Source organism: Eschrichtius robustus, chromosome 14, assembly GCF_028021215.1.
Source record: "Eschrichtius robustus isolate mEscRob2 chromosome 14, mEscRob2.pri, whole genome shotgun sequence".
Taxonomy (NCBI): Eukaryota; Metazoa; Chordata; class Mammalia; order Artiodactyla; family Eschrichtiidae; genus Eschrichtius; species Eschrichtius robustus.
The window spans coordinates 74744401-74769223 of NC_090837.1; the positions used below are offsets into that span (position 1 = coordinate 74744401).

Here is a 24823-nt window from a genome sequence, read left to right on the forward strand (position 1 = left end):
CCTAGCTACAACAATCAGAGAAGAAAAAGAAATAAAAGGAATATAAATTGGAAAAGAAGAAGTAAAACTGTCACTGTTTGCAAATGACATGATACTACACAGGGAAAATCCTAAAGATGCCACCAGAAAACTACTAGAGCTAATCAATGAATTTGGTAAAGTTGCAGGATAGAAAATTAATACTCAGAAATCTCTTGCATTCTTATATACTAACAACTAAAAGGCAGAAAGAGAAATTAAGGAAACAATCCCATTCACCATTGCAACAAAAAAATAAAATACCTAGGAATAAACCTACCTAAGGAGGCAAAAGACCTGTACTCAGAAAACTATAAAACACTGATGAAAGAAATCAAAGAAGACATAAATAGATGGAGCGATATACTATGTTCTTGGATTGGAAGAATCAATATTGTGAAAATGACTATACTACCCAAAGCAATCTACAGATTCAATGCAATCCCTGTCAAATTACCAATGGCATTTTTCACAGAACTAGAACAAAAAAATTTTACAATTCCTATGGAAACACAAAAGACCCCGAATAGCTAAAGCAATCTTGAGAAAGAAAAACAGAGCTGGAGGAATCAGGCTCCCTGACTTCAGACTATACTACAAAGCTACAGTAATCAAGACAGTATGGTACTGGCACAAAAACAGAAATATAGATCAATGGAACAGGATAGAAAGCCCAGAGATAAACCCATGCACATATTGTCACCTAATCTATGACAAAGGAGGCAAGAATATACAATGGAGAAAAGACAGTCTCTTCAATAAGTGGTGCTGGGAAAACTGGACAGCTCCATGGAAAAGAATGAAATTAGAACACTCCCTAACACCATACACAAAAAGAAACTCAAAATGGATTAGAGATCTAAATGTAAGACCAGACACTATAAAACTCTTAGAGGAAAACATAGGAAGAACACTCATTGACATAAACCACAGCAACATCTTTTATGACCCACCTCCTAGAGTAATGAAAATTAAAACAAAAATAACCAAATGAGACCTAATGAAACTTAAAAGCTTTTGCACAGCAAAGGAGACCATAAAGAAGATGAAAAGACAACCCTCAGAATGGGAGAAAGTATTTGCAAATGAAGCAACTGACAAAGGATTAATCTCCAAAATATACAAGCAGCTCATACAGCTCAGTATCAAAAAAACAAACAACCCAATCAAAAAATGGGCAGAAGACCTAAAAAGACATTCCTCCAAAGAAGACATACAGATGGCCAACAAACACATGAAAAGATGCTCAACATCACTAATTATTAGAGAAATGCAAATCAAAACTACAGTGAGGTATTACCTCACACTGGTCAGAGTGGCTGTCATCAAAAAACCTACAAACAGTAAATACTGGAGAGGGTGTGGAGAAAAGGGAACCCTCATACACTGTTGGTGGGAATGTAAATTGATACAGCCACTATGGAAAACAGTATGGAGGTTCCTTAAAAAACTAAAAATAGAACTACCATATGATCCCACTACTGGACATATACCCAGAGAAAACCATAATTCAAAAAAACACATGCACCCCAATGTTCATAGCAGCACTATTTACAATAGCCAGGTCATGGAAGCAACCTAAATGTCCCTCGACCGAGGAATGGATAAAGAAGATGTGGTACATATATACAATGGAATATTACTCAGCCATAAAAAGGAATGAAATTGGGTCATTTGTAGAGACGTGGGTGGACTTAGAGAGTGTCATACGGAGTGAAGTAAGTCAGAAAGAGAAAAGCAAATACCGTATAATAACGTGTATATGTGGAATCTAGAAAAATGGTATAGATGATCTTAGTTGTAAAGCAGAAATAGAGACACAGACTTAGAGGACAAATGTATGGCTACCAAGGGGGAAAGGGGTGGGGTGGGAGGAACTGGGAGACTAGGATTGACACATATACATTATTGATACTATGTATAAAATGGACAACTGATGGGAACATGCTGTATAGCACAGGGAACTCATGTAGTGCACTGTGGTAACCTAAATGGGAGGGAAGTCCAAAAGGGAAGGGATATCTGTATGTGTACGGCTGATTCCTTTTGTTGTGCAGCGGAGGCTAACACAACATTGTAAGGCAACCATACTCCAATAAAAATTAATTAAAAAAAATTTATCAAATGAACAGTGAAATTGAGTTTATATGAGTAATAATAATTTTAGAGCAAATAAATACAATTTGTTCATGAAATGCAGTGCAGCGAAGTTCTGTTGTACCTGCCAAAGAGATGGATCACAGACTGGGACGGGGGCCTCATTCCCTAGAATGTAACGTCTTCTCTCCACAAACTTTCTTCACTGGCTTTACAACTTTGAGAGGCTCATGGTTATCCTGTTCTCCAAATGCACTTCAAATAAGGTTATGGCACGGAAAACACCGTGAGGGTGAAACAGAGGTGGAACACAGGAGTGCTTCAGTGATGGAAGCAGTCCTTGAGCTGCTGGACTGAAGGGTCCTCAGAATACCCTCACCCCCTTGCTCTCCTTTAGTCTTCAAATCAACACGTTTGGGGTTTGTCCCGTGATGTACACCTCAAATTTGTTCCAAATGATAATCTCTGCTTTGAAATGGTCAAAAAAACTCGATGAGCCTGTCTGCCTCAAACCACCATGTTAAATATCACTTCTGTATTGCTCAGCTCGGGCTGCCATAACAAAATACCACAGACCGGGTGGGTAAACAGCAGAAATTGATTTTCTCACAGTTCTGGAGGCTGGAAGTCCGAGGTCAAGGTATTGGGTTTGGTTTCTTCTGAGGCCACTCTCCTTGGCTTGTAGGTGGCCGCCTTCTGGCTGTGTCCTCACATGGGATTTCTTCTCTGTACCTGCATCCCTGGTGTCTCTGTGCATTCAAATCTCCTCTTATTATAAGGATACCAGTCATGGGAATTCCCTGCCGGTCCAGTGGTTAGGACTCGGCGCTTTCACTGCCAGGGCCCGGGTTCCATCCCTGGTTCCCGCAAGGCATGGGGCATGGCCAAAAATAATAATAATAATAAGGGTACCGGTCAAATTAGATTAAGGCCCACCCTAACAGCCTCATTTTAACGTAATCACCTCTTTAAAGGTCCTATGTCCAAATGCAGTCACATGCTGAGGTCCTGGGGGTTGAGGCTTCAACATATGAATTTGAGAGAAACACGATTCAGCCTAAAACAATTTCTTAATAGCATATTTTGTTAGTGGGTTTGGGGGCAGAAATGTCAGTGTACCCAAAGAAAGGTTGTGTAACAAATGGTATAACTTTTCATGAGCCACGATGGTTAAAAAGTCATTAACAGGATAGTTATCAGATGCAGGTCTGTGTATATATCTTTACTGGAACATGCATAGAATATGTTCACGAAATGGTAATGGCTGCTTCAAGAAGACATACTGGGTGTCTGGGGACAGTCAGGAGGGTTCACTGTATACTCTATCATTTTAATTTTGTTCCCTACACATGTACTAAAGCATATTCTAATAAGGGAATAAAATACTTATTTTAAGTCAAGGGGTGACTTAAATCCTATGTAATCACAGGGACCTGTCTGTCATAGTCTCTGCTAGTATCCCCAAGCCCCATCACAGAGCCTGGTGCATAGGAGGCCTTCAGTAAGGGTATTGAAAAAATGAATAAATAAATTCCTTCGAGTGTTTGGACACAGGAACCCTGGCCAGCGGCCCCAGTGACCCTCTCTGTCTTTCTCCTTTGGTTTGCAGGCGGCAGCAGAGACCCCCAGGAGGGAACAAGCCTCAACAGCACGGTGACCACCCACCGGGCAGTGCCAAACACAACAGGGACCACCAGAAATCCTACCAGGGGGGCTCAGTGCCCCACCCCTCAGGGAGGTCCACCCATCATGGCTACAGCCAGAACCGGCGCTGGCACCACAGCAACATGAAGCATCCACCAGGCGACAAGGGGGAGGCAGGCGCCCACCGCAATGCCAAAGAGACCGTGACCATGGAGAGCCCCAAACTCGAGGACGCCGTGGGGGATGCCGGGCACAGCGTCCTCGAGCCCCCCTGCAGCCCTGATGCCCTGGCCCCGGTGGCTTCCGAGAGGCTGCCCCTGCTGCAGCCAGGGGGTCCAGAGGCTGAGACAAAGCGTAAAGACAGTATTATTCCCGAGCGCAGCGGGGAGCGGCCCAAAATTACCCTGCTCCAGTCTTCCAAAGACAGGCTGCGGCGAAGGCTGAAAGAAAAGGTACCGGTAATTGAATTTTCCTTGTTCTCTTGCACCAGGGAGGACAGCGCGAGGTAGGCATCTTGGTAGGTGAGCTCGGGTTTGCGGACCTGGGGAGCCTCGTGGAGGGAGGCTCATGTGGCCCCAGCACACCTGGTCAACGCTGCCTGAGGGACCCCCGGCCACCAGACGGCAGGCCCATGGCCAGCTCTGCATGTGAACCCCCTCCAGCACATCCCACCCTCCAAGAGTCCCGGGTGAACAGTCGGTACCAGCCCCCAGCCTGAGAAGGGAGGGGAAGAAGAGGCATGTGCTTCCAGGTGATGGGAGGTGTGCAGAGAAGGCCTGGTTCTTCCCTCCAGCATTATCTGGTGGCAGATACTGCCCTCTTAGTGCTAAAGGGCATCCGGGGAAAACACAGAGCCTATAACATAAGAATGCTTCTCCCGAAGGCGAGTACCAGGCTGCGCTCCCTGCCAGGGGAGAGCAAAGGTGAGTAGGGCAGAGTGCAGCAGACTGGCCTCAGCCTTACCACTCCCCCGCTTCACCACCCAGCAGTAGGGAGGGGTCTAAGGGACAAAATTTAAGGAGGCACTCACTCTCAGCATCACGCAGATGCCCATCCTGCACTGGCACAGCCCTGAGAAGGAGGGCCTCCTTAAATTTTGCTCCCCAGGAGCCTCACATTCCTCACCCTACTCCTGGCCCTGGTCTCTAGAGCCTAGTTCACAAATTCAGGAAGAGATGCCCCAAGCCTCCAGAGAAGGGCTGGAGCTCTGTCCCTGGCAGCGTTAAGTCCACTCTGCGCACCCTAGCTCCCCGTCCTCAGCCAAGGGTGCAGGTAAGGTCACCTTGGAAGGGAGCTGTTCCCAAGAAAGGCCAACTTGCCCCCAGCTTTCCTCCACGAGTCCTCCTTTTGGGGCTTCTGCAGAGCTCGAAGCTCCGGGCTTCTCCCTGACATCTCTCTACTGCCTTCTCTCCTCCACCTTTCACCTCCGAGGCCAGGTCCACACTCAGGCAGGACAAGGCAGGTCAGACCTTTTCCCTGATCAGTTCTCGAAGGTGACATGCTGCTGCTGGCATCCTTACAGCCCCGGGCCCCCACCCACTGCTCCCTGTGGGGCGGGCGGCTATGAGGTCCTGGAGGAAAGCCTCACTCATTCCCTTACGTCCCAAAGATAAGAGCCTGGGAGAGCTTCCCAAGTGATGGCCAGTGTGTGGTCTTTGCCTGAAGAGCTTCTGGAACAGATTGCTGCAGTCCAGCCAGGGAGAGAGGATTGTTAATTCTCTCCAGCTCTACTGAATGTAACTGCAATGCCACAGAAGGGAAACAACATGGGCTTTAGAGTCCAGCAAACCAGCTCAGTCTTCACTCTGCCTTTGACTGGCTAGGTGGCCTTGGGCAAGTCACCTAACCTCTCTGGGCACCCCCCCCCCAGCTTACCCATCTGTAAAATGGGTATAATACCATCCACCTTGCAGACAGACTGCAGATCAAATGCCATAAGCTGTGTGAAGACCCTCGAGGGGTTATTCTATACATACCGACCACTATTCATGCCCTGGGGCCCACAGGGTTGGGGTGGAGAAGGAAGGGGGAGATAGAACAGGTAAGGTAGATCCGTAGCGCCCGTATTTCAACTTCAAGAACTGCCCTCAGGTGAGGCCTCCTGGACCAGGAGGAATGGGCTTAAGCAATAGCAGGGCTAAGGGTAAGCTATAGACCATCTAACCTAACCCCCTCATGTTACCAGGGAGGAAACTGAGGCCCAGAGAGTGAAACCACTTCCCAGAGCCGTCCAGCTAGAGACAGACAGCAGGTTCTAGGACCTGGGCCTGAGCCTCCCAGCCCTGGATTCTTCTGTTGATGCCGGAAGGGCAAACATGGGGCTTCCCTTTATGTCCCTGCGCCTGCCCTTTAACCCTGGTCTCACATCCCAGCAGTTAAGTCAGTCATTTTCCTGGCTGCCAATCTATACTTCTGAGACATCAAATGCCATTTTCTTCCTCCCCCAGCGCAGGTCTGGTCCCAGTTGTAGTGAAACCACTTAAGGGTGTAGGGTTTTTTATCTGAAGTTTCCCTCCTGGAAGTGCCAGTTGCTTTCGTGGCACATTGGAGGATTCCTTGGTGTGCAGTGCTTGTTGTAAAAAGCCAGCACAGTCTCCATAGGACACAATGCCAAGGCCGTGTCACAGGGATCCCCACACCCAGAGAACATGATGGTCCTCGGGCTGAAGGAGCCGAGGTCTGGAGGACAAGGTAGCCACTCCATGGGCACCTTTAACCAACAGAGCAGGCATTTTGGATGCTACCTCCTTCCTGACCTAGTCTTCCTACCCTCGTTTTCTCTTGGCCCAATTTCTTATCTGTTATTTTATTTCATCTTTTATAAGCCCCGTTAAATCATTTCTAGATTGAGATATTTAATGTGTATGAGGCAAACCCAGTGTGTATGAGAATCCTGGGTAAGAGCTGGAGCTCACAAGAAGGATCCACCCAGGGTGTCATAGGGGCCAAGAAAAGGGTCAGCAGAGAGCCTGGGGCCCCAGGGTCCATGGTGAAGGTCGGCATTCCCGGAGGGATCAGACCTCAGGTTCTAGAAGGTGGGGCGGGTCCTTTCTGAGGGCGGCAGCCCCCCCTCCACTGGCCACCCCTCTGCAGAAAGCTGGGCTCCGCTCAGGCGCGACTCGGTTTGTCTCCCGCACCCCCAGGATGAAGTGGCCGTGGAGACCACCAACCCTCAGCAGAACAAGATGGACAAGTTGATTGAGATCCTGAACAGCATGAGGAACAACAGCAGCGACGTGGATGCCAAGCTCACCACCTTCATGGAGGAGGCCCAGAACTCGACCAACTCCGAGGAGATGCTGGGAGAGATCGTCCGCACCATCTACCAGAAGGCCGTGTCCGACCGCAGCTTTGCTTTCACGGCCGCCAAGCTCTGCGACAAGATGGCGCTCTTCATGGTGGAGGGGACCAAGTTCCGGAGCCTCCTCCTCAACATGCTTCAGGTAACGGACGCCGACAGCTGCACCTCCCACCACCCCACCCCACCCCCCGCCGGTGGGTTATTACTAGAGAGAAGGCGGCAGATTCTGACCACAGGTGAACTTTTCCCAAGTTCCACCCTTGCCCGATTAATTATAGAAAATAAAAAGGCACTCAAGGGGCAAGGGATGAGTGGCCAGATTTGCGTGTGTTTGTGTGAGGGCTCCATGGTTACGATGGACCAATATAATTTTATAGGTGCTTCATGTTTAACCAGCCTTTCCCTCTTTCTATTTCCATGATAAGAGGGCTGGCTCTTGTCTTAACAGGCTCTGTGCTTTGACCTCTCCACGTCCCAGCAGACGTACACTTACTGTGGACTTCTCTTTTCCTCCTCTTCCTCCTCCCTGGGACCACCCTCCAGACCCTGCAGGTGGTGCACTGGCTGTAGTTGGTGCTGAGATGGGTCTGAGCAAAAGGCATAAGGGCCTTGAGGAGGGAAGCATTGATCTGTCTGCCAATGCGCCTGGGCTTCTTGAAACCACTTTTAGGGCCGAGGGGAAGCATGGAGATCAAAGACCGTCTTGTTCCTTGGTGCCATCCCACTAAATCCCTCCACCCCAGATAGCTTAATCCTGCCCCTCTTTATTCCTTCCTCCGTGGGTGCCGGCGTCCAGCGATGGTTTTACTGGGGTGTGTAATGGGCGTGGGCATGGGTGCTTAGGCTGAGCCCAGCACTGTTTGATCTCATAGGTGGAGAGCTGAAGGCCTATACCTGCTCTTTCGTCATGGGTGGTAGCAAGTGAACTGGTCCCAGAACTGGTGGCATCAGGGAGAGGTAGCAGGTGGCACAGCATGGTGGCCATGCCAGGCCCAGGGACTCTTCCTTGCAGACTTGGCTGTGGAAAATCATCTGTAATCCTGCTTTGTACCTTAGGCTAGTTGAGATATGAAATGAGTTTCAGTCCAGGTAGGGTAAAACAATTGCTTAGAAGTTCTGAAAGTAGGATTACAGAGCTGGAAGAAACCACCTGCAGGTCTGTCTTAACGAGGGTGACCATATGATAGGTCGTCCAAACCATGACACCTTTGAGAGTTGGGGCTGTAGTCATAATCGGGCCGAGACCCCAGGTGTTAACCAGGATATATGGTCACCCGGGTCTTAGCCACCTGGTTCGCAGTCTTCCCTCTCTTCCCGGAGAACAGGGTGGGAGGAACCCCCTCCGAAGGCTGCCCATGGGCGCCATCCCCGCCGTCCTCTCCTCTTACCAGGGACACTCTCACTGCAACCCGAGCCTCGCTGGCCAGCCTGGGCTGCTTCTGTCCAGCTCCAGGCACCGATCGGGTTCCCATTCCTGGATCGCCCATGCTCCCCGGTGATGAATTCCCTCATTACCTGAGGGATTTGCACATCGGGCATGTTCCTCGCGGGCCGGAATGTCCTGGGAGAGTGTGGAGGGTGACGGTGGGGAGCAGCCTGTCTGCCACGTACAGCCAGGCATGGGGGAGTCAGGGACAGATTGGCCTTTGGCCTTGGCTTTTATCAAGAGAAGGGCCAGGATAGGGCAAGACTTCTAGACAATAGTTGGACAGACACACAGGGCGTGGGACGAGATGCACCCAGGCGGGAAGGGCAGCTGGCAGCAGGGGCCACCCAGGGTCCTGCCCCGGTCAGGCTTCTCTTCCAGTGACCCGTGGTTAGAGCGGCCTTGCCCACAGTACCCGGCAGAGCATCAATCCTGGGAAATGCTCAGCCACAAACGGAGCTGCGCGGCCCTACACCCGCCTCTGCGTCAGCCCCAGAGTGGACTGGCTTAGGCCAGCAGGAAGGGAACCTGTTTGGCTACATCCAACTCAGTGAAGTCCCCTTTGCATTCCCCAGCTAATGACTTCTTGTGGAATTAGTGTGCTGAGAGACACAGTTTGGCAAACACTAGCGCAGGGAAAGAGCACTAAACCGAAAGTCAGGAAACAGGGCTTCTCGGCCTGATTGAGCCATCGTCACCCGGAGCTTGGCCTCTGCAGCTCCTGCTGGGAAAGTGATTGGCTGCTCCACACTGGTCAGTGGACCTTAGGATTTTGCGCTGTTGAAGATGAGGCGGGGGCCTCAGGGAGGGCGTGAGTGGCCCCACGTGAGCTGCTTCCTTTCTCTCTCTCTCCTGGCCCTGTTAGTGACATGAAGCAGTCCTGGGTCCCTCTCATCCTCAGAAACTTGCTTACCCCATACTGGGGCTCAGTGATAGGTCTGTCATGTGTGACAGGCTTTGGGGGCCGGCCCAAGGGACCCAGTCCTGCTAGTGTCACTTGTCTCTGGGGCAGAGGGGGACTCTCACTCCCAATCTGCCATTTGCCTGGGTGGAGCATTTGTGGGTCAGATATTTAGAAATCGAAATGTCCCCTAGACCCTACCACCCCCTTCATCTCCTGCAGCCCCAGCTTAAGTGTAAGAGGGAGCCCCTTGAAGGATGTAACCAGAGGGCTGGAGCTGGACACTCAGGCCTCCTGGGTCACTGTTCAAAGCCCTTTGGCTCCCATGGAAGGTGGGCTGGATGTGCTGGCGTGAGGCGGCCCCTAAGCTCCTAGCAGACCCCCGGTTACAAGGCCTGGAGGAAGCCAGCACTGCGTGTCTGTCGGGACCTGCTCTGCAGCTGAGGAGGTGGCGGGTTGGAGTAGGCTTTCTAGGCAGCATAATACATGGCCACTCACCACCCCAGACCCACAAGGCTCAAGAAAAGAGAGCAGTGGGCATAGCTCATTAAACCCCACTTTCCTTGTGACCCACAGGGGTGTCGTTTTTCACCTGCTTTCATTTTCTGGCCAACCTGATTTGTATCCCTTCCCTGGCCAACAGTCCTGGGCCTGGCCCCCAGCGCCTTCCCCCTGCTTTCTCCCTCTGAGGGTCACGCTCAGCTGCATGCACTCAAGGCCCACTGCCTCTGGATCCCCAGCCAGCCCCTGGTTCAGTTCGGCGCCCTCTGAGATGCCCCTCACATGGCCAGGTTTCGCCTCTGCCTCCATGTACAAGTTCTGAGACCCGGCTTAGTGATTCTGGCTGCAAAGCGGACAGGGTGTGAAGTGCCCTATGAACACAGCTCCCAGCAGCTGTCTTTGGATGCTGCCCTCCTTGGCCGCCCGCTTTCACTGCCTGGGCTTCGGCAGTGGGAGCTGGCAGCGCGGCAGGGGAGGGGCAGGCTCTGATGTAGTGGACACTCTTTGGCACAGTGTGGCGCTGCCTGCCAAGCTGGGATGCCGCCCCCATGGAGAGGCAAGTGGGCCCAGGGGGAAGTCAAAAGACCTTTCACCCTTCCCAGCCAGACTCAGCGTCGTCATCTCAAGAAGTCCAAAAGCACTACCCTCATGAGCACGGACAACGCCAGAGACCTTGGGGTCCCAGGGGACCCCTGTCACCAATCCACAGCTCAAAAATCATCTTCAGTTTTTACATCTAAACTGAGTCTTTTTGCCTTAGATGTGGTCATTCTCTTAGTAATGTTCTTGTAAGTAAAATTCTACTTATTAAACGGATATTTCTCGGATGTCTGTTATGTGCCAAGCGTGCAGTCTTCATTAGATCAGTGCTTGTCAAACTTGAATGTGTGTTTGAATCACATGGGATTTTATTTAAATAGAGCTTCTGATTCAAGAGGTCTGGGTAGAACCTGGGATGCTACATTTCTAACGAGCTCCCAGGCCATGCCCATGCTGCTGGCCCAGGGACCACACTTTGAGTACTAAGACATTGGATGGCTGATGGTTTTGTAGGTGGTGGGTCAAGTTCATAGACAGGCCAACTGAGGCACAGTCTTTTATTGATGTGATGTCAGAAGGGGGGATCCAGCCTGGGAACATTGAGTTCCAGCCACCAGGTTTTCTTTAGGGCATTGGTTCTCACCCTGGCTGTCCATTAGAATCTCACGGGGAGACGCTTTTACTGGGTTGGCCAGAAAGTTCGTTCGATTAGTGAATATGTTGTTCAATAAAGTTCTTGGTGAAGATGAAAAATGTGTCTCTTATTTTTATTTGAGACTGAATGAGCTTTTTGGCCAACCCAATAAAACATACCGGCCCAGGGGCTCCCCCGCAGACCAGTTGAATTAGATTCTCCAGGGATGGGCCTGGGCATACTTTTTTAAAGACCTTTCTGGCCGATTCTGTGGTGCTGCAGATTGAACACCACTGTTAGAAAGATACTCCAGAGATGCCCTGACTGTGCCACCACTGTCACTTATGAACCACTGTCACTTATGAACAGCCCTGCCTGTCACCCTGTGAATCAGCCAAGAAATGTGTACCAGGTACTGGACTCTTTGCTGAGTGATGTGAAGGATTCAGAGCCTGAGCTGGTGGAAGAACACCAAAGCAGGAGACGTCAGCCCCCGAGACACTCCCGTCACCTTGCCCGGCCTCGGCTTCCCCTCTGTGCAGTGAGAAGCTGGGCTGGACCATCTCAGGGGACCTTTCTCACGTACCTCGCTGTCCTGACATTCCTCCTGGGAAGCCTCCACACTAACCGCGCCAGCCAGCTGGAGGCTGCCTCTCCTCTCCCGCCCGCCCCATTTCTCTCTGCTCTCAGCTCCGTTCCCCAGGTCCTTTTCCTTTTCCTTGGTCTCAGACATTTGTTGAAGCGCCTATCACATGTTTCAGGAAAAGGGCCTCACTCTCAATCCACGTTGCCAGGCTAGGCCACCAGTAAAGCTGAAGAGGTGATTCGTTTCCCTGCCCGACCTGCCTCACCCCACCTCGTCCCACGCGGCTCCCAGCTGCATGATTGCATGGTCCCGCACTCACGAGACTATGAGCATTGATGGATCCTGACTTCCAGGAGAACGTGGGCTGCCCATGGCCCCTGGGTTACGGAGGTCACCAAAACTCTGCCTTGATCCTCACCAAGGAACTGTGGTACGATGAGGAGAGGGGGCTCTGCTTTCACAGCGAGGTGAAGAATGAGCGTGCCTCTTTTTATGGGACCTTTGGAATGACAGGAATTGGAGGCCTGAGCCCCCTCTACCCAGCACTGCCCCGTCACCACCCTGGGCCTTCCAGTCCAGCTCAGGGAATGCTCCTTTGCTGAAATATGCTTGGGTAGTATAAGTTCAAGCCCTCCTCTGTTGAAATGTGTGTGCCCTGTTTAGCCAAGAGGTGTCTGCATCTGAGCTATGCAGAGCAAAGTATTATTAGAGCAGGCATCAGTGTGTCTGTAACTGAACCCAACTCTCCCTAGCAACCGTTGTCAACAACACATCTAACAGAAGGAGGCAATACCTTTTTTTGAAGAAAAAAAAAAAAACAAGAAAACCCTCATCTCACCAAGTCGTAAACACAACAAGGCTGTTGGGAAAAGACAACGCAATTCAGAATCTGGCATGTGACCAGGTTTCAAAATAAATTGCTGTCTGCCAGCACCTTCTAGAAGACAGCCTGACCTGGAGCTAGAAGATGGATAAACTCTCCAGAGTGTCTAGCTGGGTCACCCATTAAGCATCGTGTTTGGGGCTTTTGATACACAGAAACTCAATTGCTTGGTGAAGGGCCTCCATGGGGCCTCTGGGAGTGATTTTAACTGTGGGTTTTAGCCCCAGAAGGGGCACTCAAGATTTTCTGGTCTGGCTGCCCCATAAGTGAATCAAAATACAAGCTGCATCTTCAGGGCTTATGTGACCGATCACCCCACTTTTACCCCATTTCTGCTATCTCTGTCCCCCGTCTTTGTCCCACATTTGCTGGCTTGGGCAAAGGGACTGGGCTGTTCCTCTAACTCAGCTCATAAAAGGGAACCTCGGTCTTCCCTGGTGGCACAGTGGTTAAGAATCCGCCTGCTAATGCAGGGGACAGGGGTTAGAGCCCTGGTCCGGGAAGATTCCACATGCCGCGGAGCAACTAAGCCCGTGCGCCACAACTACTGAGTCTGCGCTCTAGAGCCCACGCGCCACAGCTACTGAGCCCACATGCCACAGCTGCTGAAGCCTGCGCACCTAGAGCCCGTGCTCTGCAACAAGAGAAGCCGCTGCAATGAGAAGCCCGGGCACCGCAACGAAGAGTAGCCCCCACTCGCCGCAAATAGAGAAAGCCCGCAGAGCAACGAAGACGCAACACAGCCAAAAATAAAATAAATAAAAATAAACTTATTTAAAAAAAAAAAAGGAACCTCGTTCTTCCTGGTTATCTCAAGGTTCAGGAAAATCAAAAGTTGTTCCTCTTTACCCAAAATTTGGAGTTCCTAACCCCAATCTTTTACTGAGGGAGGGAGGAGAGGAACAAACATTGATTCTTGGCGTTCTAACCAGCTCTGAGTTGTAAGTTCCTTGAGGGCAGGGATCCTGGCTGTGTGATCATCAGTCCCCAGCTCCTAGCATCATGACATGTACACAGTAGGTGCTCAGCAAGTGCCTGAGGAAGGGAGGGATGGAGCCCTCAGTCTTAGGTACCAGAGCTCCCTGATGTGAGATGGGCTTCTCAGCTCTTCTGAGCACTTTCATGCGTGTGAACGTGGAGATTCTCTCTCCGAGGTGGGTTCCAGGGCAGGATCTATCCCCCACGTTTACAGATGAGGATGGTGGCTCAGCAAGGCTACAAAGTCATGGGGGTGGTCAGTCCAGCACCCCAAGCTCTTGGCTCCCTTGCCACCCCCCAAATAGAATATACCGGTCAGAAAGTTGGGAAAATCAGGAATCCTTCTCATGAAGCTATCAGTGGAGATTTCAAAATCCATCCTCCTATATGAGACTCCCACTGGGTGTCCAATGGTCTGAATCTCTGGGCTTTCCAGGCCAATAGAGAGCTGAGGGTGTCTGAGGAAACACCTCCACGGCTCCATCTGCTTTACGCAGATGAACCACACAGCTGTTCTTCCTGAGGCTGGCTCTCCCCTCGCACCCTCTCCCTTGGCCCAGAGCTCCGCCTTCACCCCTGCACGCCCACCACTGAGCCGATGTGCACTCCAGGCATGTAAACTAATTTTACTGTTGGCCCAAGCCAGGCATACCCAGGGATAGAAGCACATTGTTCTGTGCATTCCAGAGCCTGAGCAAAGCCCTGGGCTGTACCCACCCCGAGCTCCCCTCCACTGGTTGCTAGAAATCAAGAGGGAGAAAGCGGAGGACTAGCAGGCAGTGCAAGCAACTCTCCCGTGGGCAGATTATGGAAGGTGATTTTTGAAGACCCACAAAATGTCTCTCTTTCTAAAAAATGTTGCCCCAATGGCACCCTGTGAGTTGTCGGTGCCCTGCAAGGGCCAGGCAGAGCTGGCACACACATTCCCCGACGGTGCGCGCCAGCAGGCTTGCCTACATGTCCTGTCACAGGAGCTTGACCTGCGTAGGAGTCTGTGGCAGGTACAGCTACCCCGCCGGGGACAGCGATGCCCGGCTGGTACCCACGCTCTTAGCCCACCGGACCCGAACCAGAGGCGAGGCCTGTGCCTCCTGCCAGACTTGTTGCCCACACTTGCTATGGAACGAGTGAATTTTACCTTCTTTCTTCTAATCCTGATGTCTTCCCCTCAACAAACATTTATTGAGCACCTGCTGTGTACCACACGCCGTGGCACAGCCCATGCATGTGTCACCTCTGTCAATTCTCCCTCCCATCTCGTCGTCCCCCAGTTTGTGCCGGCGGGGCACTGGCCCAAGTCTGAGAGGTTTATTCAAGGACCCAGCTGGAATGCCTCAAGTCAGGTTTTTCTGCCTTAGTGGGGGCACCGTGGCTTCCGAAAGTGCTAAATCTGAGGCCCCTTCTAGAACTTTGGAATGCCCCATGAGACAGAAGTAGCCTGTGACTCAAAAAGAAAAAAAAAAGCATTTTGATTTTTTAATCTGAAAATAAGCAGAGGAAAGAAAATGTCAGTCCCAGAAGGAGCCCAGGACAGCGGCCTGCCAGTCAAGGTTTTCTTGTCTGCGGCTGTGTCCCCAGGTGTCTTGGGGGGCAAAGACTGTGTCCGAGAGATCTTTGTGTCCCCCACCAAGCCTGCCCATGACAGGTATTCAGCAAGCATCAGACGGCTGCTTCCAGGAGCTTCCGCCCACGGGGACAAAGGCGCGTTGGTGGGCAGGTGCTAGGACAGCAGAGGGACGCGTGGTGTCCTGCTCCCTCCCATCTCTGGGCCGAGGAACTTACCCTGGTCAGGAATTATTTCACCATCACCCGTGTCCCTTGCCAGGCCGTGTCCTCTTCCCTGCACGCCCTCACCTCCCACCCCGTCTTCATTTTCCCTGCTAAATCCACTGATAGGACTTGGCCGGGCGCTCCCCTGTCTGAGGCTGCCATGCCGAGGCAGGCCCTGAAGATAAGTGGGTTATCGGAGAAGGCAGCTCGGGTGTCCCGGGCCCCAGAGGGTCACCCCTGGCTGGCTGGCAGCTCACCCCCAGCACCTCCTCCTCCCCTGTCCCCAGAGCCAGGCCAGCAGGAGACAACAGTTCCTTTCCCTCGGCTCAGCGAGTGGCCGGTCCCCAGCCGCCGCCGGGAATCTGAGCTATGCTAAGCCGCTCCAGATCACCACATCGCTGCCCTGCCCGGGCACGGCCGGCCCAGACAGGGCGCCTCTACCTGCTGCGGCTGCCGCTGGAAAGCTGGCACCGCCCAGGCCGATGGAAACAAATCTCCCTGCGGGTTATGTAACTGCTCACCGCCCTGTCCCTGGCTCCCTAGGGAGGCTCCCAGCCACCACAGAGGGAGAGCGGTGGGCCCTGGACAGGGAGGGGACACAGAGGGTCATTCTTTCAGAGAGATGCACATAGTCTTGAGTGATTACCCAAGGTCCTTCCCTGGATCCAAGGTCCTCAGCGCCCCAAGGAGACTGGTGTTCCCTGTAAATGCTCGCTGAGCACGGAGGCCAGCTCAAGACACTAGCCCAGCAGAGAGAGAAAGGCTCATCAGGAGAGCTGGACTCGCAGGAGAGGTTAAGGGGAGAGGGCAGGGCGGTTTCATTGTTGGCTTGTTTGGCTTGGTTTTATTATTTGGCTTTTTTTTTTTTATTGTTGTAAGATATATGCAACATAAAATTTACCTGCTTAACCATTTTTAAGTGCATAACTCAGTGGCACCAAGTGCACCCACAGCATTGCACCACCACTCCCACCATCCACCCCCAGAGCCCTCTCATCTTCCCAGACAGAAGTCCTGTAGCCACCAAACAACAACTCCCCAGCCCCGCTATACCTCCTCTCTCCCTTCTTTTTCCGTGAGCTCTCGCGCGCCACGCTCTATGCATACCGCGTATAAGTGGAATCATACAGTTGTCCTTTTGTGTCTGGCTTATTTCATTTATCATCATGGTTTCTAGGTTCATTCATGTGGTAGCACGTCAGAATTTCCTTCCTTTTCACGGCTGGATAATGTTCCATTGTGTGGATAGACCATATTTTGTTTATCCGTTCATCCATCATGGATGGACACGTGGGTTGTTTCACCTTTGGGCTATTGTGAATGATGCCACCATGAACACACCACATACAAGTATCTGTTTTAGCGTCTGCTTTCAATTATTTTGGGTGTCTACCTAGAAGTAGAATTGCTGGATTATATGAAAACTCTGCGTATAACTTTTTAGGAACTGCCAAACTGTTTTCCAGAAGGTTGTTTTTGATGGGGAAATGTAATGAAACAAGATCCAAGTGCAGGACAGGGTCAGGGTGGAAGTGGAGAGTTGGAAGTCTGTAAGATCGAACAAAAGGATTTGGACTTTATGAAGTAGAACCAAGGAGCCATTGTTGGTTCTTGAGCTGTGGCGTCCTAAGATTAATTGAAAATCATAGAACAGTATAGACCTGAATGACCTATAGATTATCCATCAGACCCACTCATATTGTAGATGAGAGACTAGAGGCTCAGGAAGGTTATCAAAGCCCTGCTTTAGGCAGACGTGGGTGCTGCGTTATAGGCTGTCATGCTTAGAAATCTGTTAACGTAGAGGACCAGGGGTTTTAGTGACCACAGTTGTCTCTTTTACAAAGAGAGCCTGCCCCTCCGAGATCCAAGCTGCGGTGGCACAGGCCTCATTCTCCACCTCCTCCCAGGACCTGCTCCCGGCCTTAGGTATGCGGAACAGTAGCATTTGGCCCACGATCCAGAGGCTGGAAGCTGGGGGTGCTGCCACAGGAACAGTGGGCGGACGTGGGAGATGTATTCCTCCACCTCTGTTCCCCTTCCTTCTGCAGGGGCCACAACAGTCTCCAAAAGCTGCCAGAGTAAGTCAGTGGGCATCTTTGAACTGAGGCTTCCCAGACGAGGGCACACAGCCTAGGTTTCAAAGCCGGCACTGAGCGCATGGCCTGCGGGCCACCTAGGGGGAGAATGAACGGGAATCACACCGTGTGCCCTCCCACCGCTGCCTCGATGCCCCCTCCACACTGCTGTGGGCACCTCTCCCCCTCCTTTCTTTGCCCATACCTATGTGCCTTGGCTGTGCTCTGGATGCCTGGCATGAATCACAGTGATTTATGAGAAATCAGTGAGTGTGAGGGTGAGGCAAAGGGAGTTAGGGGATGGAAACTTTAAACAGCCAGCAAGAATGCCACACTTGTCTTTTTTTTTTTTTTTTTTTTTTAATTTTTGGCTGCGTTGGGTCTTCGTTGCCGTGTGTGGGCTTTCTCTAGTTGCGGCGAGCGGGGGGCTACTCTTCGTTGTGGTGGGCGGGCTTCTCATTGCAGTGGCTTCTCTTGTTGTGGAGCACGGGCTCTAGGCACGTGGACTCAGTAGTTGTGGCTCGCAGGCTCCAGAGCGCAGGCTCAGCAGTTGTGGCCCACGGGCTTAGTTGCTCCACAGCATGTGGGATCTTCCCAGACCAGGGCTCGAACCCGTGTCCCCTGCATTGGCAGGTGGATTCTTAACCACTGCGCCACCAGGGAAGTCCCCAGCCACAGTTGTCTTAAACTCACTGCTTTCAGGGTGGCTGGGTTCCGTCTCCTCTAGATAAAGAAGAGATCGATTTAAACGGACAGAAGTCTTCCCAGCTCCCCTCCAGATGACCACTAAGAGGTCACCAGGCATCCCAGGTTGCAGAGTGTGATGCAGGGGTGCAGGTTGGGGTTCATCTGTGCCTCAGTTACTCCTCAGTCGACTGGCATCATGTGAACAATCCAAACCCAGTTATGCCCAGTTCCTAGTTTCTTCTTACTCTAGACCTTTCATGTCTGGTGGCATGTCTGTCCAGGAGACATTGTGACCCTCGACCAGGAAGCAGGGGCTGGACTGTGTGGCCCCTTGAGGTCACCTTCCAGCCCAGGAGCTCTTGCTGCAGCCTGAGAACCATCAGCACAGGGAATCTGCCCTTGGAACCCAAAGTTCAGAATCAGGGCTCCCTGCGCACCCACAGGCCCTCCATCCCCTGCTGCTTCATGCCTGGCATGCTGAGTCTCCAGGGAACAATGCCAGCCCCTTCCTGGCCCCACCTCCACCCCAGTTCAAGCCAGCAGTGCCAGGGAGAGGGTGGGCGGCCCCTTCGGGGGAGCAGGTTGTGACCTGCAGGGAATCAGCTTCACTTGACCCTTTGGTGACCTTCCAGAGCCCAGCTCACAGAGGGAGAAAAGCTTCAGGCCACTTAGAAACGTGGAGACAGGTATGCCCAGCCAAGAGCAGCCCACCCCTCCCCCCAGGATGGCCCCCCCCAGCCCTCCCCCTTGAGCAAGCCCCTCGCCCCCCAAATCATCCCACTCTTGACAGTGCCTAGCTAGGACCAGGCATATTCCAGAGACGTTGTACCACCATGTATGTGCGCAGCCAGACTATTCGCACCCAGAAGACTAAGCAGAGAGGGCTCGAGGGCCACCATGCTATCCTGTAGTGCCCCCGCCTTCAGCTCCGCCACTGAGCAGGGGGAGGAGCTTAGGTGGTATTCGGGGATGGCTGGGCTCCAGCTAAAGCTTAGGAATATCTATCTATAATTGGAGTAAGTGCATTCTTGAGCAGCTGCATGTCAATCGGAGCTCCACATACTGGACTCACACTTGCCATTGACCCCGTTAGATGACAGTCATTGCATTACTCTGAGTGTTGAAAAAAGCCTGATTAGAATAGTATCTCGCGGGGTTGGACGCAGAGTCACCTGGAATTCAGCCTGCCGGCCCCAGAGACTTGCTCTTAATGACGTCCTGCTGTGTTGCATAAGAAATCATTGACAAAGCACAGAGTCCAACATCTACCCCCTAACCCTGGTTCTGGCACGTCAGCTGGTGACTTTGGGCAGACCTCGCAGTCTGGCTGCCCTCCACTTACTCTTCCATTAAATGGGGGTAATAATACCTGTCCCCTACACCTGCTTATTCTACAGACATAACAACTGTTAAAATCCACTGAGATACATATCATTTGGTCTGTGTCCTCTTAAGGCCCCTCCCCCAAGAGGAATTTCTGAATTTCATATAAACATATTTTTCCTTTTACCTTTGATGAATCCCATTCATTCAAGGTTCCTAGGAGAGGCCCCGCGCAGACCTTCTTCCACAAGCCCAGGGGCCCCCAAGTCATGCTAGGGTTTGGGGTTTAGATGCAGCACTATGGCTAGCCCTGGGATCCGGCCACAAGGAAAGCTCTCACAGGGGACCTGGAACTGGTGTTGAGGCCCTCTGGGTGCCCTGTGCTCAGCACTGTTAAATCCCAGTAAAGCAGGGGCCACTGGCCTCTACCAGATATTTAGAGGCCTACTGGAGGGCCAAGGCCAGCTAAACCAGAGAGCGGTTTAGGCAAGTCGGAGGAAGGGGCAAACCCTTTAAGTACTGGCATCTGGGGAAGGCTTCCAGGAGGAGGCAGCATGAAAGAAGAGGCAGGATTTGGGTGGACAGAGGAAAATAGGAGGAAGGAGCCAATTTAGCAAAGGCTTATGGGTGGGAGGAGCCGGGGGGCAGGGGGGCACAATTGTGCAGACAGCGTGGTGGGATGAGATCGGTGTACACGCCAGCCTGGCCGAGGGTGTCCAGGCAGCAGCAGGGGGCTCTGCAAGTGTCAGCAAGCCCTGGTGTAAAGCTGCCCGGCCAGGCCATGACCCCAGGTCACAGTCACCACTGTGGCCCATTCATTTGCTGGCACTTGCTTCTCACCATTGCAGGCCAAGATTGTTTTAATCCAGAACTAAAACTTCTACCTTAAGATTAGGGAGCTCCCTGCCAGCACTGGGCCTCGGTCAGTCTTGGGCAGGAGACAGGGAGGGCCACCACCTCTGGGGCCCAGTCCAACCTGCTGGCGGGCTCCAGACACCAGGGTTTCACTGAGACAGGTAGTATGGGGCCTGGCATTCAAGGCCGAGAGACCCTCCCTTTCCTGACCAGTTCAGCGCTTCGTGGGAGAGGGCAGGTCCCAGGTGCCCACCTCGAGTGACCCACTCAGCCCCTCTTTATGGATCAGCTGCCCCAAGAGCCATGTGGAGATGGGTGCCTCCACACACAGCCTGCAGTGCCGGTGCTGTCATAGGGCCCCTTCCTCCAGCAGAAGCCGTACAGCCTGCAGGGAACCAGAAGCAGGGCTACATGGGATGCCTAGGGCTGGGCAGATCCACAAAGCAACCTCCGCTGCACAAGCCCCATCCCTCCTCCCCCCAGCACATTTTTTCTGGCCTGCCTCAAGGGGTACAGCAGGAGACAGGAAGTCTGAAGCCAGCATCTTGCCTGGCCCTGGGCCTCAGTGTCCTCATGTGGTCCAGGGGCGTGGTCAGTCTCCCCACCGGGCAGCAAGGCTCACGGCTCCTCCTGTTCTGCTCCCGCAGTCCCTCGGGCGCCTTGGGCTTGTGAAGGTTGTGTGCATGTGGGTCAAGGATGGAGAGAGCCTGGGAAACATTTGAGGGCTGACTAGGGGCAGGAAGAGAAGATGGGGCGCTGCTCAGAAGTAGGGGACTCGAAGGGGCAGTGCAGGAGGCGCCTGAGCTGCAGCATTCCAGGCTCCTGCCCCAGCCCTGCCTTTCCCTAGCCGAGTGACCGCAGGCCAGTCCTTCCACCCTTCTGGTGGCTTCCTTGCCCATAAAATAAGGGGGGGTGGGGTAGAAGAAGTGACTTCATAGGTCCCTTTCAGCTCTTTGTTATTCTAAAGCAGACATGCGGGGCATACAGACAGTGCCTGTTAATTGCCCACTGCTGTTGGTGGGTTGACCAGTGAAGAGCAGACGCTCCCTGCCTGAAGGGGGTCTGCAGTCCTGGCCACTCCGGCGCCACCCCCCACCCCTCCTGGTTGGGTGTCTGGAGTCAGTGGCCACCTGGCCGGCAGAGCAGCCTGCAGGGGGCGCCAGTGCGCAAGGGTGGCCTCACCTGCCTGCAGGCCCCTCCCAGTCCAACCCAGCATCTTGGCCTCCTGTGCTTTGTCCCACAGAGAAGATGTAAGCCATCTGATGGTGACTCTTCTACAAAGCCACCCTCCAGTGTTGCAGTTTCCAGCCCCTGTGGACCCCCATCCCTGAGACCAGAAACCTCTGGCTTGGGGTCCTTTCCAGACCTCCAGGACAGGCCAGCATAGTGTCTGAAGGTTCCTGTCAGGTGTCTGGCTGAGAGCTCTGTTTCAGCCGGGCAGTCACTTTGCAGGCATTTATTGTGCACCGGCTGTGTGCAGACACTGTGCACCCTAAGTACCCATCAGACTTTTGCGAGGTGGGCATTATTAGTCCCATTCTACACATGGGTAAAGAAAGCGCCAGAAACACACCTGAAGTCATACAGCCAGTCAGGGACAGAAGCGGAACTGGACCCCAGTCCCCTGGTGCCCTGTGCCCTCCTCAGAACCTGCTGCTGCCTGAGTGCCTCTGTTGGCCAGAAGGGTATTTGTACTGGGGGTGGGGCAGGGCCAGGTAGAAGGTAGAAGGCAGGTGGTGGGGAAACAAGATAAGAAGATGCCTTTTAGATGACTTGATCAGAGTATCCTCCCCCGCAGAGTGAACAGTAGCTGGGTAATCTCCCCATTGTCATCTTATGGCTGAAAGCATCTGGAGACAGTTTCCAGGCCAGAGCTCCGTGGGTACTTGGGGTCTGCTGCTCCCCGCCTGTCACAGTGGGCCCAGGGGCCAGGGGTGTCCCTCTCCACCAGGCTGTCCCAGCCGGCCTCGGTGTCTCCTCTGTGGCCATCCCACCTGCTGGTTTCCAGCCCATCACCCTCATAATTCATGAGAAAAGGCGAAGAGAACTCAATTCGGTTTGATTTGCTCCACTTGGCGGCCCCAGGGGCTGGAGCCTGAAGCTCTGGGTTACGATGGCTCCTGGTGAGTGGGTGCCGCTGGTGCCCTGGACACGTGGGCATCTGTGAGCGCCCCTCTGTTCGCAGCCCCGCGGTCTGGGGCAGCTTGAATCTCCTATGACAGGTCCCAGCCACGGGAGCCCGAGTTAGCGGATCGTGTCTCACATGAGGCTTCGCACCTCCGCCACCTCTCTAGACCAGAGGAAGGGGTGGTGACACTTTTAACTGGTCCCTTCCTCACTGCTCACCAAGCCCAAGAGATCAGGACATCAGGCTTGCAAAGTAAAAAGGAAGAAGAGAGAGAGAGCGCACGCCTACATGCTGTCTTGTGTCTAAAGCTCTAAATTATTAAGTGAGGACCCTGGGGTGTGAGCCGGGGCAGACGGGTTGCTCAATCCCGAAGGAGCCCTTCTAAGGTTTCCCCGGCACCCAGCCCAGAGTGTCACCCCGGAGAAGGAGCCACGCTGTGAAAAGGCTTCTTTGACGCTGCTGCCATGCCTGGTCTTTTTTTTTTAAACTACCCCCCTCTCCCGTACAACTTGATTTATGATGACCCCTATGCATTTCAGCAGCTGCGGCTTCATTTCAGAATCGGGTTAAGTAGCCCAGGGTTCAAAACGGAAAAGGTCAGAAGGGGGGCTGCAGGAAGGCGAGCCACACTTAATACAGCGCGTTCCCATGCGTGCCTCTGCAGACTGGGGTTCACGTGCATCCTCTCCCTGCAAACGTGGTGCCGCCATACACACACCGTGGCGCCTCTGCCTGATAAAAGGGAAGTTCAAAAACATGGTAGGTTGGCACACTGCACCAGCTCCCCCATGCTTCCTCTCCCTCCAGCCCCGACAGAAGAGGCAGCCCTCTTGAGAGCTGGTCGGAATGAGAGCTGTACAGGGGCAAGCAACTATAGAGCCCCCTCTGTGTACCTAGGGGGCAGAGTGCTGAGGTGGGGCTTGAGGGACAGGAGTGCAGGTAGGCTTGAGCCCCTTCTGTCCCTTCCCTCTGTCCCCAGCCCCGCCTCTGTCATCCCACCCTTTCTGGCTAGCACAGCTTTCTGGTACTCAAACCAGACAATCGAGGTTTGTGGAGACCCCCATCCCTGCCTTCGAGGAGCCTCTGGCTTTGCGAGCCCCCTGCTTGTTGTCAGGCTCCCAACTGACCCCAAAGGGCTTGCTTGCAACAGTTTGTTCTCTGGACTTCGTGTTTTCCCCGTCTGCTGTACCCTCCCAGCGCCTCCTGGCTCCGGCCCCAGCGCCAGCCCCTGTCTGTCCCTGCAAACACAAGTCAGCTGTGTGTGCAGACAAAGCCATGCGTCGCAGTGGGGGCCGGGCCTGCAGAAGGGACATTTCCAGGGAACTCTGGGGGCGGCGGCTGGGAGGGCAGAGGCGACTGTCTGATAGCGGGGACTCGGCGTCACCGTCTAGGGGACTTGGCCGGGCCCCAGGGGCCAGTGGCTATGGGTGGTGACTGGGGGAGACAGCCAGGCTGGAAGAAATCTGCTGTGTGAGAAGTGTAGGAAACGGGCTGGAGAGGAGAGATAACAGCCCCTGCTCTGTGTGTCTGTGCGCGTCTGCGTCTGCCGGCGAGGGTGGCTGGAGCCAGGCGGTCTGAGGCCATATCTAGGGAGATTTTTGTCCTGGGTTGTGAAAGTGACCTATGGAGCCAGCAGCAGGGTTCAGGGCCTGGGAGAGAAGACATGTGGCCCTGCCCTCCCCTCCCCCTTGTCTTATGTTCCTGTCAATGTTCCTCCGTGTTCCCTCTTGCCAAAGAGCAGGAAGGGGGGAGGGGGGTGGCAAGAGGGAACATTCTTCAGGCAGTGCAAATGGTTAAGGCCTGGGTTTCAGTCTCGATTGTATCAGTAATTTGACATATGAACTTGGATACATCCCCTAATATTTCTGGCTCTCAGTCTTGTTGGCTGTAAAATGGGGATTATTTATATTTGCCTTGCACATTGCTCAGGGTGGTCGGAAATCTCTTATGAAATAAGGACGTGAAAATAGTTTGTGAACTGCAAAGTGCCACATAAACGAAAGCAGTTGTGATGATTAGACTGGTTTGTGAATGCCGGGGCTGCTGAAGAAAGGCCGGGGCTAGAGGAACCTGGGGGGGAGCAGCAGGGAGGAGGGGGGTCATGGGGGAGTTGGGGACAGTGGTAGGTCATAGCCCCGCCAAGAGTGGGCCCTGCGGGAACTGGACCCGGGGCAGGGCAGGAAGGGAGGCGGCAGAGGCTGTCTGCGGGTGTGGGGCTTGGTCGCAGGTTTGCCAAGTAGAAGGTGGCCTGGGTTGGGCACCCACTTCTCCCAGGAGACAGGAAGGCTTACCCATCAGGGGCTCCGGGCACTTGCCTGGCCTGGAGGCTGAAGTCCAACAGAGCACAGAGGAACAAGGGGGAACTCTGCTTTCCTTTCCGAACCCCCACTGCCCAAGACAGCCAGGTCACTCTGTCCCCTTACCCCCTCCCCATCCTGACCTGGAAATCAGCCGTCTCTGGTGTGGAAAGTGC

At 53.1% G+C, this 24823-nt stretch overlaps 1 protein-coding gene across 6 annotated transcripts in view; it reads left to right on the plus strand.

Moving 5' to 3' along the window:
* CTIF (cap binding complex dependent translation initiation factor) overlaps positions 1 to 24823 on the plus strand; it is a 300225-nt gene that overhangs the window by 204528 nt on the left and 70874 nt on the right. For 5 of the 6 annotated variants that reach the window (XM_068562497.1, XM_068562498.1, XM_068562500.1 and 2 more), the window contains exons 8-9: positions 3725 to 4217; positions 6903 to 7202. In XM_068562497.1, the coding sequence (XP_068418598.1) occupies positions 3725 to 4217; positions 6903 to 7202 (793 nt within the window). The remainder of the gene's footprint in view (positions 1 to 3724; positions 4218 to 6902; positions 7203 to 24823) is intronic. The other variant, XM_068562496.1, reaches the window with a different exon arrangement.